The 14798-nt window shown below is 37.2% G+C and overlaps 1 protein-coding gene across 9 annotated transcripts in view; it reads right to left on the bottom strand.

Moving 5' to 3' along the window:
• The window catches only part of LOC126334965 (uncharacterized), a 289683-nt gene that overhangs the window by 24077 nt on the left and 250808 nt on the right, over window positions 1–14798 (bottom strand). The window contains exon 15 of one of the 9 annotated variants that reach the window (XM_049997746.1): window positions 13365–14614. The exons of the other annotated variants lie outside the window; for them this stretch is intronic. Coding sequence (XP_049853703.1) covers window positions 14591–14614 — 24 coding nt within the window. The 3' untranslated portion in view covers window positions 13365–14590. Of the gene's footprint in view, window positions 1–13364; window positions 14615–14798 lie in introns of those variants that run through there. 9 annotated transcript variants of the gene reach the window in all.

The following is a 14798-nucleotide window of genomic DNA, read 5'->3' as shown; positions in this document are numbered from 1 at the left end:
TAAATAATGAGGAAGTACTGAATAGAAATGGGGAGTAGTTTATGGCACAACTTGACTAGAAGAAGGGATCGGTTGGTAGGAAATGTTCTGAGGCATCAGGGGATCACCAGTTTAGTATTGGAGGGCAGTGTGGAGGGTAAAAATTGTAGGGGGAGACCAAGAGATGAACAGAATAAGCAGATTCAGATCTGTGGATTGCAATGGTTACTTGCAGATGAAGAAGCTTGCACAGGATAGAGTAGCATGGAGAGCTGCATCAAACCAGTCTTTGGACTAAAGACCACAACAACAACAACCTTCTGAAGCTGGATAAATGACATTAGAAATGGCATTAAATGTGCTACTCTTATCCAAGAACGTAGTTATCACAGAGCTACCTGTTCTGTAAAGTTCCCCTAAATTTGGCACATACCAACCTCATAAAGCACATCTAGATCAATAAACTCACAAACTACTATCTCGAATTCTTTGTGAATTGTGTAATGTAAACGTGGACACCTGGTGCTGTTTACTTCCCATCAAATACCACTGACATGTTGAATCTGTGCTGAAATGAAGTGCAGAGTCTGTCATGCAAAATTAAATGTGTACTGTCAAAATATTCTTTTGGATCCATGTCTAAAAATAATTACATTTAAAGGAAACTGTTTATTTGTAAACATGCAGATTTGTCTTTTTTTTCATGATTTCCCAAAATCACTTACAGTGTTTCCAGGATAGTTCCTTTGAAAGAGAATGGTCAATTTCTTTCCAAATGAGAAACTGCATTTCATCTCTAATGACCTCATCATTGATGGGACATTTACGCTTATCTTCAATTTTCTTTTCTGCACAGGTCACTCAGCATAAATAAATTCACAGTAAAATTTCTGGTATGCTATAGTATGGTTAACATAGTACATCTTTAATTAATTAAAATATATTAGGGTGTTTATTTCCTTGTCTTATACATATTTACACATTTTCAAGGTTTTTTGACATTTATTTCTGGATAAAGGACTACATTTTGATTTTTCCACAGTAACAGGAAGTTTTGTGAATACTTCTCATGTACTGGGTTTGTATTTTTATAGTGTGCTAGAAATCTGCCTTTATTCAAGAGCGCCAAGATTCTTTCAAAGAGCTCTAATAATATTTAGACTCCTCCAACTACTGAGTAGTTAGTGCAACAGTTGTATCAAAGGTAAAATTAACTTGAGAAAACTATTAAGATTATGAGAAGACAGAATGGTTGACCAGCTTTTACTTTCAGGAACCGAAATTCAAAATACGACTAACAAATGCAAATAAAACTAGAAAGAAACTATCTTAGCTTTGAGACCTAACCTCCTGAAAGCAAATACTGACCACCCATTTCCTTTTCCAGCAATTGAACAATTACTGAAGCAGACTGGACTCGTAATTCTGTACATGAAGACATCCTCCTCGGTAAATTTTCTAAGTGGAATACACCTTCATTCAGAGCTCCAGGTGAACATTACTGAGAAGGACGATACTATAAAAAACAAAACTTGGCATCCTAAACATCAGATGGTAGGGTGCTAGGGCCTTTAATTGTGGAGGTAGAATAGAGAACCTGAAAAATGAATGGATAGGTTGAAAGATGTATAATTACAGGAAGATACAGAAGATGGATGCCCCACGTGGAAAAACTCAAGAGCCCTATAGAAGAAAGAGAAATAGCTGTATGAACTTCCAAGAGCTCTGGTGGCAAGTCAGTGCTATTCAAGGAATGCTGAAGAGTGGAAGGAATATGTAACAGTACTAAACAAAGGATAAAAACTTAGAAGATCGTGTTATGGAAAGGGAATAGGAAGTGTATGAAACTGAGTTGGGGGTGTGATAGAGCAAGAAGAATTTGACAAAATGCTGAAAGAACTGAGTCGAAAAATCTGCTCAGAGTAGATGACATTTCCTCTGACTATTAACATCCTTGGAAGGGCTAATCATGACAAAACTGTTACAGCTGTTATTCAGGATATATGAGGCAAAATAATATCAAACACAGAGAATCATCTACTGAAAAAATGGTCATTCCATTCAACTGATCTTCCAAGACCTATGTGATCTCTGACAGAATAAAAATATTATCTGTGAACCTCGAAGTTATTATTTGTTGTGCTTTTCCACATTAGCTTAATAAGTCATGACTGCAAAATATCAACACTAATTATCTGCAGAAGAATGGTATAACTGACTGAGGCTGATCTGAGTATTTTGATTTGGGTTTCATAAATCTAAATTCATAGCATTTGTAAAACTAGAAATAGTATTAGAGAATACTGATCAGAATATACTCTGAATAGGGAAGGTAGCAGGGATCAAATGCAAAGAATAAAATGTTACCAGTTAAGTTGTATGGAAACCAGACTGCAGTCATACGAGTCAAAAGACACAAAATGGAGGCAGTAGTTAACAAGGAAGTGGTAATGGATCATTCATGTTATACAATCTGTACACTGACAAGCAGTAAAGGAAACTAAGGAGGAATGTGGAAAAGCACAACAAATAATAACTTCGACATTCACAGATAATATTTTTATTCTGTCAGAGATGGCGTAGGTCTTGGAAGATCAGTTGAATGGAATGACCATTTTTTCAGTAAATGATGTAAGATGGATATCAACAACGGGAAATAAGAGTAAGGGAATGTAGTTGAATTAATTTGTGTGATGCTGACAAAATTAGATCAGGAAATGAGACATTAAAAGTAGACAATGAATGAAATATGGAGGATATAAAATGCACACATGAATTAGGATGAAGAGCCTTCCTGAAAAAGAGAAATGTATTCAAACTGAACATAAATTTAGTGGATAAGAAGCTTCTTCTTTATGTAATTGTCTGGAGTGCAATCTTGTATGAAAGAGAAACATGGATGGTAACTAGTACAGACAGACGAAGAAAATAAAGATTTTGAACTGTTGTATTACAGAAGAATGCTGAAGATAAGATCTTGAGGCATCAAGGAATAGTTAATTTGGTAATTAATCCAATCAATGAAAAAATATTAGGGGAAAAAATTCATGCAGCTGTAAATTTTTGTACCGTGGTAGGGGGAAGTGTCACAAACAAGATACCAAAAATCCCCATCTGTTAGGTGTGAGCATTGGGGAGGGGAGGGGGGCACTTAAAGGTCACTTTTTAAAATGTTTCTTGAATAACTTGAAACTGCAGCTTCTAGAGGGGAAAAAAAAGTTCCCAGTACACAACTAAACTACATTAAAATTCGTACCAAAAAGGTTCTATTACTTTCTGGCCAGGGCTAGTAGTTTCCATGCTGCAGGGGATGGAAAAGTCAGTGATTATTAAAAATAGTGTCTTAATGGTGTACAATTAATGTGTGTTGTTAAATGAAATCAGTTAAGAACAGATATTAAATGTGAATGTCCCCTTCTTCATATGTTTGCATACTGAAGAGGGAGCAGGTGATACACCACTCTATCTGCCCCACAAATGACTGGGTGTTTCACAAAATTACACCAAACCTCTGCAGCATACCTTATAAATCACTAGTGATGCAGTGTGCAGACACCAGGGGTATGGGGAGGAGGGGTGGTATTTTCCACAATATGCATTAACACATCATGGAATATTCAGATATGAAGTAGTAATAAAATTAAGGCAAGAAATACATAGGAACAGAATCTACATAAATCTTTGGGTTCTGTTCTTCACTGCTAGAACAGAAATTGATTCTTAGTCATCATGCATGGCAGCTGTAGCACTCTTCAGGGCAAGGCTACTTTCACCACCATGAGCACTGCTCACTTTCTGAGTTATGGACAGACTATATCTTCCCAGCATTTCCTATTTGGTTCGTTGGTTGGGCGGAGGGAATCAAACAGCAAGTTCATCGGTCCCATTGGATTATAGAAGGATGGGGAAGGAAGGAAGTTGGCTGTCCCCTTTCAAAGGAACCATTCCAGCATTTGCCTGAAGCTATTTAGGGAAATTCACAGAAAACCTAAATCAGGATGGCCAGACGTGGGTTTGAACTGCCGTCCTCCTGAATGCGAGTCCAGTGTGCTAACCACTGCACCACCTCACTCAGTAGCATTTCTTGCCCAGTTCTCTTATGTGAGCAGACAAAGTCACTTCACTGAGTTTGAGTTTATATAGTGAAGTTATTTTTAGCTTATTAAATGTGTACTTATTTGCAATTGTTAAGTAAGCTTTATGTAAAAAGCTCAACAGGTAGAGCTCTCAGCTCTTTACCACACTGTAGAGCCTGTTCCAAGTTCAATATGTATTCAACAATGGCAATTTCATTGTCTGCACTACCACTGGCTGTAAAGCATGAGGCGTATCAAATGCATTACCTCAGCCTCAGCTCCCAACATATGAAGAGGTCACTGAAGTTACAGAACTTCATATATTTCAGCATAAGTCAAGCAGTGCATTACAGCAGATTACTGTTCTTGATCTGAACATGATCACTCCCATTTCAGCAGACATACAAATACTCCTTGGAAGATATACTGTGGGTATGTGATAAGCAGTTCTAAGAAAGTAAAGTCATATGGCACAAATGGCTGGGAGAACCCAAAGTGCAGGTCAGCTGCCTAATGGGAAAGGTTTTCCCTATCCTCCATACCTGCAAGCACATTTCCTTCATGAAGTATTAGAGCTGTGTGTGTAGGTGTATTTGTTAAGAACCTTGTACTGGTGTGTGTGTGTGTGTGTGTGTGTGTGTGTGTGTGTGTGTGTGTGTGTGTGTGTGTGGTGGTGGTGGTGGTGGTGGTGGTGGTGTGTCGTGTTTGTGTTGGAGATGGTTAGAGAAGGGAGAAGGTGAAACCCAGTGCCAGCATATAGCCTCATCTCTCGAACAGCACCAGAGGGTCCAGAAAGCTTATAACCCCATCCGACAGATAGCCATTAACAGTCTCGCATGCCGTGAAGTCATGAGATGCTGTGGACAGGTCGGGAGTTGAATTCGGGACATTGGCACAATAACTAGTGATTAAAGGCTTTGCCATAAAGGCAAAGGGAAATTTGTGAATGGCATGCAGCATACTTGGATTGTCACTCATCCAAGTACTGGCCATTCCTGATGGTGTGTATTCACTTTGATGCGAGTGGTAACTGGTGTTTCCACCTCGGCATGGTCACTGACATAGGCTGCACTTAATGTAGACTACACTACAAGTGACAGTAATTCCTGAATGGAAGCAACTTATACAGTTTACTAGTAACAGAATTAATGTGGAGAGAAGTACAGTAGCCTTCTGGTCATTCATTAATTCACCACCAAGTTACTACAAGACAATTGGCTTTACAATATGCTGTCAATGACAGACAGCACAAAGGTCTAGATTTATCAGTCCAATCACATTGCCATCAACTCCACAAAGGCCACTGATAGCATCAGCTTTACAAATTATACGCTTCTGTGTTTATAGAAGTATATTTTACATAAAAGCTCACTTAACAACAGCAAATTAATACTCATTTAATAAATTGAAAATAAATCCACTATATAAACATGACATCGGTGAAGTTATTTTGTTTACTCACCTAAGAATAATGGACAAAAAATGCTGGGGAGATATAGTCTGTCTGCAGAATGAAAACTGAGTACCACTCATGGTGGCAGAAGTTGCATTGCCCAAAAGACTAGATTAATTTTAAATGCTGTGTCACACCAGTCTTAGGAATCAAGACCACAGTCAAATTTGTATTGTTAAGGAATTTAAATCAATTGAGCAAAATGAATTTTCCACTGATAATAAAATTTGAGTTTTTAAAACATAATTTATTGGCAGCTAAACCTTTCGTTGTTGGCTCAAAGTCATTGAAAATGTGTGTTCCTGAAAGTTTTTGGGACTAATGGAACTTCCCTAATGTCTTAATGCAGATTATCCTTATTCCTAGTGCTGATTTGGTGAACTGAGCTGTTCAGTGGAAGAAAGCTACCTATTACCTACAGCAAAAGTCATCCTGCAAATAAACCTACTGAGAATCAGTAGACAAAATATTCAATTCTTGGAACAGTTCCCTACAGGAATTTCTTGAATTCACACAACAAATATATGTATTATGTAGTTTTGGACTTCAGAATCTTTAGTTTGGCTTGAAGAATAACACTAAAATAGACACCATACAGTGTTGATGATGTTACTGTTGCAGCCTTCAGTTGAGAGGCACGTTTGATGAAGCTCTCCATGCTACTGTGTCCTGTGCAAGCCTCTTCATCTCCAAATAACAACTTCACCAACATTCTTCTGAATCTGCTTAGTGTATTCATCTCTTGGTTTCCCTCTACAATTTTTACCCACCATGCTGTCCTCCAATATTAAATTGGTGATCCTTTGAAGCCTCAGAACACGTCCTACCAACCGATTTCTTCTCCCAGTCACGTTGTGCCACAAACTCCATTCAGAACGTCCTCATTAGTTACGTGATCTATCCATCTAAGTTCAGCATTCTTCTGTAGCACCACATTTCAAGAGCTTCAATTCTCTTCCTGTCTAAATTATTTATTGTCAATTTTTCAATTCCATACATGGCTACACTCCATACAAATACTTTCAGAAAAGACTTCCAGACACTTAAATCTATACTCAATGTTAACAAATTTCTCTTCTTCAGAAACGTTTTCCCTGCCTTAGCCAGTCTATATTTTATATCCTCTCCACTTCGACCATAGTCAGTTATTTTGCTCCCCAAAGAGCAAAACTCATCTAGTGCTTTAAAAGTGCCCCTTTTCCTAATCTAATTCCCTCAGTATCACCTGATTTAATTCTTCTATATTCCATTATCCTTATTCTGCTTTTGATTATCTTCATCTTATATGTTCCTTTCAAAACACTGTCCATTCCATTTGACTGCTCTTCCAGGCCCATTGCTGTCTCTGACAGAATTACAATGTTGTTGGCAAGCCTCAAAGTTTTTATTTCTTCTCCATGGATTTTAATTCCTACTCCAAGTTTTCCTTTTGTTTCCTTCACTGCTTGCTCAATATACAGATTCAATAACATCAGGGATAGGCTACAACCCTGTCCCACTCCCTTCTCAAACACTGCTTCCCTTTCATGCCCCTTGACTCTTATACCTGCCTTCCAGTTTCTGTACAAATTGTAAATAGCCTTTTGCTCCCTGTATTTTACCCCTGCCACCTTCAGAATTTGAAAGACAGTATTCCAGTCAACGTTGTCAAATGTTCGAAACATAGGTTTGTCTTTCGTTAACCTATATTCTAAGATAAGTCGTAGGGTCAGTATTACCTTGCGTGTTCCAACATTTCTACGGAATCAAACTGATCTTCCTGGAAGTTGGCTTCTACAAGTTATTTCACTCATCTGTAAAGAATTCATGTTAGTGTTTGGCAATTGTGATTTATTAAACTGATAGTTCGATAATTTTTACACCTGTCTACACCGACTTGCTTTGGGATTGGAATTATGATGTTCTTCTTGAAATATGAGGGTATTTCACCTGTCTCATACATCTTGCTCACCAGATGGAAGAGTTTTGTCAGGACTGGCTCTCGCAAGGCTATCAGTAGTTGTGATGGAATGTTTTTTACTCCTGGGGTCTTATTTTGACTTACATCTTTCGGTGCTCTGTCAAATTCTTCACGCAGTATCGTGTCTCCCATTTCATCTTCATCTACATCCCCTTCCATTTCCATAATATTGCACTCAAGTATATTGCCCTTGCAATAGACCCTCTATCTACTCCTTCCACTTTTCTGCTTTCCGTTATTTGCTTAGGACTGGTTTTCTATTTGAGCTCTTGATATTCATACAGGTGGTTCTCTTTTTTCCTAAGGTATCTTTAATTTTCCTGTAGGCAGTATCTATCTTACCCCTAGTGATATGTGCTTCTACATCTTTACATTTGTCCTCTAGCCATCCCTGCTTAGCCATTTTACACTTCCTGTCTATCTCATTTTTGAGATGTTTGTATTCCTTTTTGCCTGCTTCATCTACTGCATTTTTATATTTTCTCCTTTCATAAATTAAATTCAATATCTCTTCTGTTACCCATGGATTTTTACATACTTGATCCTCTGCTGTCTTGACTATTTCATCTGTTAAAGCAACCATTCTTTTTCTACTGTATTTCTTTCCCCTGTTTTTGTCAATCATTCACTAATGCTCTCTCTGAAACACTCTATAACCACTGGTTCTTTCAGTCTATCCAGGTCCCATGTCCTCAAATTCCTACCTTTCTTCAGTTTTATTCTACAGTTCATAGCTAATAATTGTGGTCAGAGTCCACATCTGCCCCTGGAAATGCCTTACAATTTAAAACCTCGTTCCTAATTCTACATCTTACCATTATACAGGATGATTCAAAAAGAATACCACAACTTTAGGAATTTAAAACTATGCAACGACAAAAGCAGAGCTAAGCACTATCTGTCGGCGAATTAAGGGAGCTATAAAGTTTCATTTAGTTGTACTTTTGTTCGCTTGAGGCGCTGTTGACTAGGCGTCAGCGTCAGTTGATGCTAAGATGGCGACCGCTCAACAGAAAGCTTTTTGTGTTATTTAGTATAGAAAAAGTGAGTCAACGACAGTTGTTCAGCGTGCATTTCGAACGAAGTATGGTGTTAAACCTCCTGATAGGTGGTGTATTAAACATTGGTATAAACAGTTTACAGAGAATGGGTGTTTGTGCAAAGGGAAAAGTTCTGGATGGCCGAGAACGAGTGATGAAAATGTAGCACGCATTCAGCAAGCATTTGTTCGCAGCCCAGGAAAATCGACTCGCAGAGCTAGCAGAGAGCTGCAAATTCCACAATCAACTGTATGGAGAGTCCTACGAAAAAGGTTAGTTATGAAACCTTATCGTCTGAAATTGGTTCAAGCACTGTCTGCAGCTGATAAGATTAAAAGAATCGATTTCTGTGATTTTATCCTTGCTCAAATGGAAACATATGAATCTTTCGTTTCCAAGATTGTGTTTAGTGATGAAGCAACTTTCCACACTAACGGGAAAGTCAACCGTCACAATATGGGGCACTGAGAATCTGCGGGAAACAACTCAGTATGAACGCGACTCGCCTAAGGTGAACGTTTTCTGTGCCATTTCAGCCAATAAAGTTTTTGGTCCCTTTTTCTTCGAAGGTGCTACTGTAACTGGACTACAGTATCTGGAGATGTTAGAGAATTGGCTGTTCCCTCAGCTCGAACAAGAAGCACAACGATTCATATTTCAGCAGGATGGAGCGCCACCACATTGGCACTTATCTGTCCGTAACTACCTGAACGTCAACTACCCGAGGCGATGGATTGGCCGCCAGGCAGCCCGTGACAGAGCCCTTCATCACTGGCCTCCAAGAAGCCATGATCTTACCCCCTGCGATTTTTTCTTATGGGGATATGTTAAGGATATGGTGTTTTGGCCACCTCTCCCAGCCACCATTGATGATTTGAAACGAGAAATAACAGCAGCTATCCAAACTGTATACGCCTGATATGCTACAGAGAGTGTGGAACGAGTTGGAGTATCGGGTTGATATTGCTCGAGTGTCTGGAGGGGGCCATATTGAACACCTCTGAACTTGTTTTTGAGTGAAAAAAAAACCTTTTTAAATACTCTTTGTAATGATGTATAACAGAAGGCTATATTATGTTTCTTTCATTAAATACACATTTTTAAAGTTGTGGTATTCTTTTTGAATCACCCTGTATAATCAATTTCAAACCTTCCAGTGTCTCCAGGCCTCTTCTACGTATACAACCTTCTTTCACAGTTCTTAAATAAATTGTTAGCTATGATTAAGTTATGTTCTGTGTGAAGTTCTACCAGGCAGCTTCCTCTTTCATTTCTTACCTCCAGTCCACATTCACCTACTTATCGTCTCTTTCTTTTCCTATTACTGAATTCCAGTACCCCATGACTATTAAATTTTCATCTCCCTTAACTCTCTGAAAATTTCTTTTATTGCATCATACATTTTTTCAATCTCTTCATAACCTGTGGAGCTAGGTGGCATATAATCTTGTACTTCTGTGGTAGGCGTGGGCTTCATGTCTATCTTGGCTACAATAACGTGTTCACTATGCTGTTCCTAGTAGCTTAACCACATTCCTATTTTTTTAAATTCATTATTAAACATACTCCTGCATTACCCATATTTGATTTTGTTTTTGTAGCCTTGTATTCACCGGGCCAGAAGTCTTGTTCCCCTGCCACCGAACTTCACTAATTCCCACTATATCTAACTTCAACTTCTACATTTCCCTTTCTAAATTTTCTAACCTACCTGCCCAATTAAGGGATCTGACATTCCATGGTCCTATCCATAGACCGCCAGTTTTGTTTCTCCTGATATTGATGTCATCCTGAGTAGTCCACGTCCATATATCCAACTGGGGGACTATTTTACATCCGGAGTATTTTACCTAAGAGGACACCATCATCATTTAATCATACAGTAAAGCTGCATGCCCTCGGGAAAAATTATGGCTGTATTTTCCCCTTGCTGGTCATTCACAGTACTAGCACAGCAGGGTCATTTTGGTTTATGTTACAATGCCAGATCAGTCAATTATCCAGACTGTCACACCTGCAACTACTGAAAAGGCTGCTGCCCCTCTTGAGGAACAACATGTTTGTTTGGCCTCTCAACAGGTACCCCTCCATTGTGGTTGCACCTATGGTACAGCTCTCTGTATCGCTGAGGCACGCAAGCCTCCCCAACAATGGTGAGGTCCATGGTTCATGGGGGTGGGGCACCGTATGATATTTTAATCCTACACCGTATCATATAGGATTAAAATAAGCAAACCGAGCTAACTTTATTTCTTTTTTTATGTTATCTATGCAACTCCCATGTTGCACAATTATGTAGGTGTTTAAGATGTTCTATGGACGTTCCTCTCCACTGAATCTCTTACCAAAATATTTTAATTTAGTTGAAATATACAGTCAAACACCTTTTGTAAGTCTCAGAAAAGACTAGTGGCCTGTAATTTATTAACTCTATCCTTGCTGTATGTATAACTAGCCTCCTAAATATAATAAATCTTCAGAAACTCAAACTGAGGACTTTGGGGATATATCAGTCATGGTAAGACGGTGGAGAAGTTCATATACTATAAATATAATTCAGGAACATTTACGCCAATGCTGTACTGGATTGAAAGGCAGTTTGTATTCCTGCACACAACTCTGTTTAATGTGTAGGTGCTGGAAGTTTCATTATTGTATGTCTGTTAATTATTGTGCGTGGCTGTATTGAGTAGAATGTTGTGTTACACAATTTGCAAATTTTGAGATGACAAAGTTAGAGGAGCAATGCATCTACATTAAATTTTGTGTGAAACTCAAGAAAACCTTTACAGAGACACAGCAAATGACGCAGGAAGCCTACAGTGGTGAATGCTTAGGTCGTACTTGGTGTTTTGAATAGATCACATGGTTTAAAAATGGCCTGATGGAAGATAAAGATGACCCTAATTCAGAACGTCCTTGAACGTCTATCGACGGCGCTCATATCAGGAATGTCAATGAAATTGTGCATGCCAATTAAAGACTGACTGTCCGAGAGATTGCAGAGGAATGCAACATTTCAGTTGGATTGTGTCATAAAATCCTGACACATTATCTTGGAATGCATTGTGTCACCACCAAGTTCGACCCACAGCTCGTGAGTCAAGAGCAGAATAACCTTTGCCTTGAAACTTGTGAAGAGCCTTTGGATCGCACAAATGAGAATGAGATGTTCTTTATGACAATCTTAGCAGGTGATGAGACATGGGTCTATGGTTATGATGTTGAGAGCAAGGTTCAGTCTGCACAATGTGTCAGGAAAGATTCTCCAAGACCAAAAAAAGCTCATCAGGCAGGGTCAAATGTCAAACCCATGCAGATAGTTTTCTTTAACTCACAAGGATTAGTCCATCATAACTTTGTGCTACAGGGACACACTGTTAAATCGATGGTACTAGGTTGGACTTGTTGCGATGCCTGCACAAAAGTGTGAGAAAGAAATGGCCTGAAATGTGGTGAGATAATTCATGGCTCTCGCATCATGATAACACACCTACACATTCATCCCCATTGATGCGTGACTACTGCACAAAAAATGAAATCACTATGCTGCCTCATCCTCCATACTCTCCAGACGTGGTCCCTGCAGACTTTTTTTTTTAAGCGTAGAAAAATTTTGTAGGCAAAGTTCCAGAAAGTTTTGAACAGAGCTCATATACACTCGATGTAGCTTTCATTCATTTCCATCATTTGCACCTGATAACTGTACGTATTTGGAAATATCTTTTTATGAATTTTATTATTATTGTTATTGGCAAAATGCTGGCTTCAAACTATCGTCTTTTTGTTTACTCCTCATCTTGCCACACATTCCTTCCATTCAGCCGACATTCAGTGCAATATGACCCATAACTGGTAGACATTTGACCTTCTAATATTTTGAAGTGTTTGTCAACTACAATTGATTTTGCTCTGCTTAATGTACACATTACATATTTTGCTATGTCAATAACCTCAATAATTTTCATCATCATCATTACTATAATTATGAAACTTGATACGGCTACTGAAAAAAAGGAGCAACTAAAAAGTGTCTTTAATGACCTGAAGTTGATACACAGTTAACATAAAAAGCTAGAAGTTAGTATAGCGTATCTTACTGTACGTTTCTGGACATAATGGCCCAGAGAAAAAAAGATAAATGAACTGAATCAAGAATATGATACTGTTTCATAGTAAAACTGGTTGTTTGTTATATTGTATAAAGGAACTAAACAACTGTCATAACAAAATATAATAAAATATGCAGTAAACAAATTTTTGTATAAAAAAGAAATTGTGCAATTTAGTATAAAAATGAATCATGCAAAGCATAAAAATAAATGATTATGTGCAAATTAGTTTAAACTAGTAGCTTTACATGATTTTATGAATTTGTTTCAGAAATGTGAAAGTCAAAATCATTTGAATATTTCTGAATGGGATGTGTAGGATACACATCAAAGGCCAGTTACGAACAGGAGCTTTGATCTTTTAATGCCGTGTATTTTCCATGCTTCAGACTTTCCCCAAGCAAATGAAATTATTAAAAAATTGATGTTAGCAAACATGATTACTAAAAGGGAAATGAATGTAATTTTTATAGAATAACCAGCATTGCCAGACAGCTGCAAGTTGGGAAAACTGAAGACCTCACAAAATGAACACACTAAGAGGTTGCCTCTACACTTTTGTTTGTGTAAATGGCTTTTTAAGTCAAATGATGCTTCCATATTTCTTGGCTCCAGCTTTCAATCTGAACACAAAAATTTAAGAAAAATGTTTTTCAAACAACTGAATTATTTAAATGTGCACTTCATACTTGGTTTGATCTTACACAGTTAGAAAAAAAAAAAAACATAAAGCAAAAATATGTCTGCTCATACAAATGAATAAAAAACATTTTCTTTAATTATTCATTTCATTTAAATAAATTTACATCTATTTTATTTACATATTTACAACTTGTCTTGTATCACATATCTCCAGTACTCCACATAACAATATTTACAGTCAGTTTGAATTATTTTATAGTTTACAATAAAACTGCACTGTGCACAAATGTCTTTTTGGATTCACATGTGTATGAAAATGGATAAGCTGGCTGGAATTCATCTTTTCCCCATTTGGGAGGAGTAACAATATACTTAATAACATGGACCGGTAGACATCTACTTCCAAATATCTGATATGTAATGGCTCAAAAAGCATTGACTTAGCTTGAACCATATTAACAAACTGATAATCATAACTCTTACAATGAGAAAGGACAAAAAAAGGAATTTTAACAATTTCCCAAAACAGAAAGAGTTTTATTACTTGTTTTGATGATTTCAGCCTAGGAATGTCTGTTGAGACTTTAAACAACACAATAGATCTACTAAATTCAATGCTATGTAAGTAATCACCATCTTCTAGACAGCAAAACACAAAGTACAATAAATACAAAAAATAAGTATGGGCAGACAGAGAAAAGTGACAGCAAACTTTTCTTTTCTTTGCTTTTTACAATAAAGTAATTTGCTTACTGCTTACAGCAGTAGAATGAAAAACTACTGGAACACTAATATTGATTATTTTTAAATGACATTTGTTAACAGTAGGTATCATATATATTTATGCTTTTGTTAATGACAATGCTGTAAAGCCAAAATAATCAAGGGCTCATACCATATAATAAATGTGACCTTCTGTTAAAATTAATTCTCGTATTCACTAAAATATATTGTTACATTCCGGACATACTGCTAAGAAATAAAAACACATATTTTAATAAATTCTGGAAATGTTTATTTTTTATAAGTCCTACACTCAAATCAATGGTAATTTGACGCTGTTATCTCAAGTGCTTTGGAATCATTCTCCATGCCAGTTTCCTGATCAGTAATCTTTCTTGTTTAACATCTGATCAGAATTTCTCTCTGTAGAGTGTCCTGTTGCAATATACACAAATGGTAACATTCTGTGCATATTTTACAAGGTAAATACACATTTTAATAAATTCCAAAAATGTTTTTTTTCCTCGTATCCACCACTGAATCAGTTGTAGTTAGACAAAGTTTCTTCAAGTGCTCTGTGATCCTTCTCCATGCCAGTTTCCAAATCAGCCATATTTCTTGTTTATTACCTGATCAGAAAATATTCTCTATAGTTTGTGTGTTGCAATATACACACTTGATAAGAAAATTCAATACTAATTCTTGTTGTGGGATATTCCTGCATCAGTCTGTTTTTTCATTAAATGTTTGTTCACTTCCTTTTATAAAATTATCAATTATCTATATTCCCACTCATATCACCTGCATTCTTAG

The sequence above is a fragment of the Schistocerca gregaria genome, chromosome 2 (assembly GCF_023897955.1).
Source record: "Schistocerca gregaria isolate iqSchGreg1 chromosome 2, iqSchGreg1.2, whole genome shotgun sequence".
In the NCBI taxonomy this organism is placed as follows: domain Eukaryota; kingdom Metazoa; phylum Arthropoda; class Insecta; order Orthoptera; family Acrididae; genus Schistocerca; species Schistocerca gregaria.
Note: the sequence above shows the minus strand (reverse complement) of the source record. Positions and strands in the feature narration are given on the sequence as shown.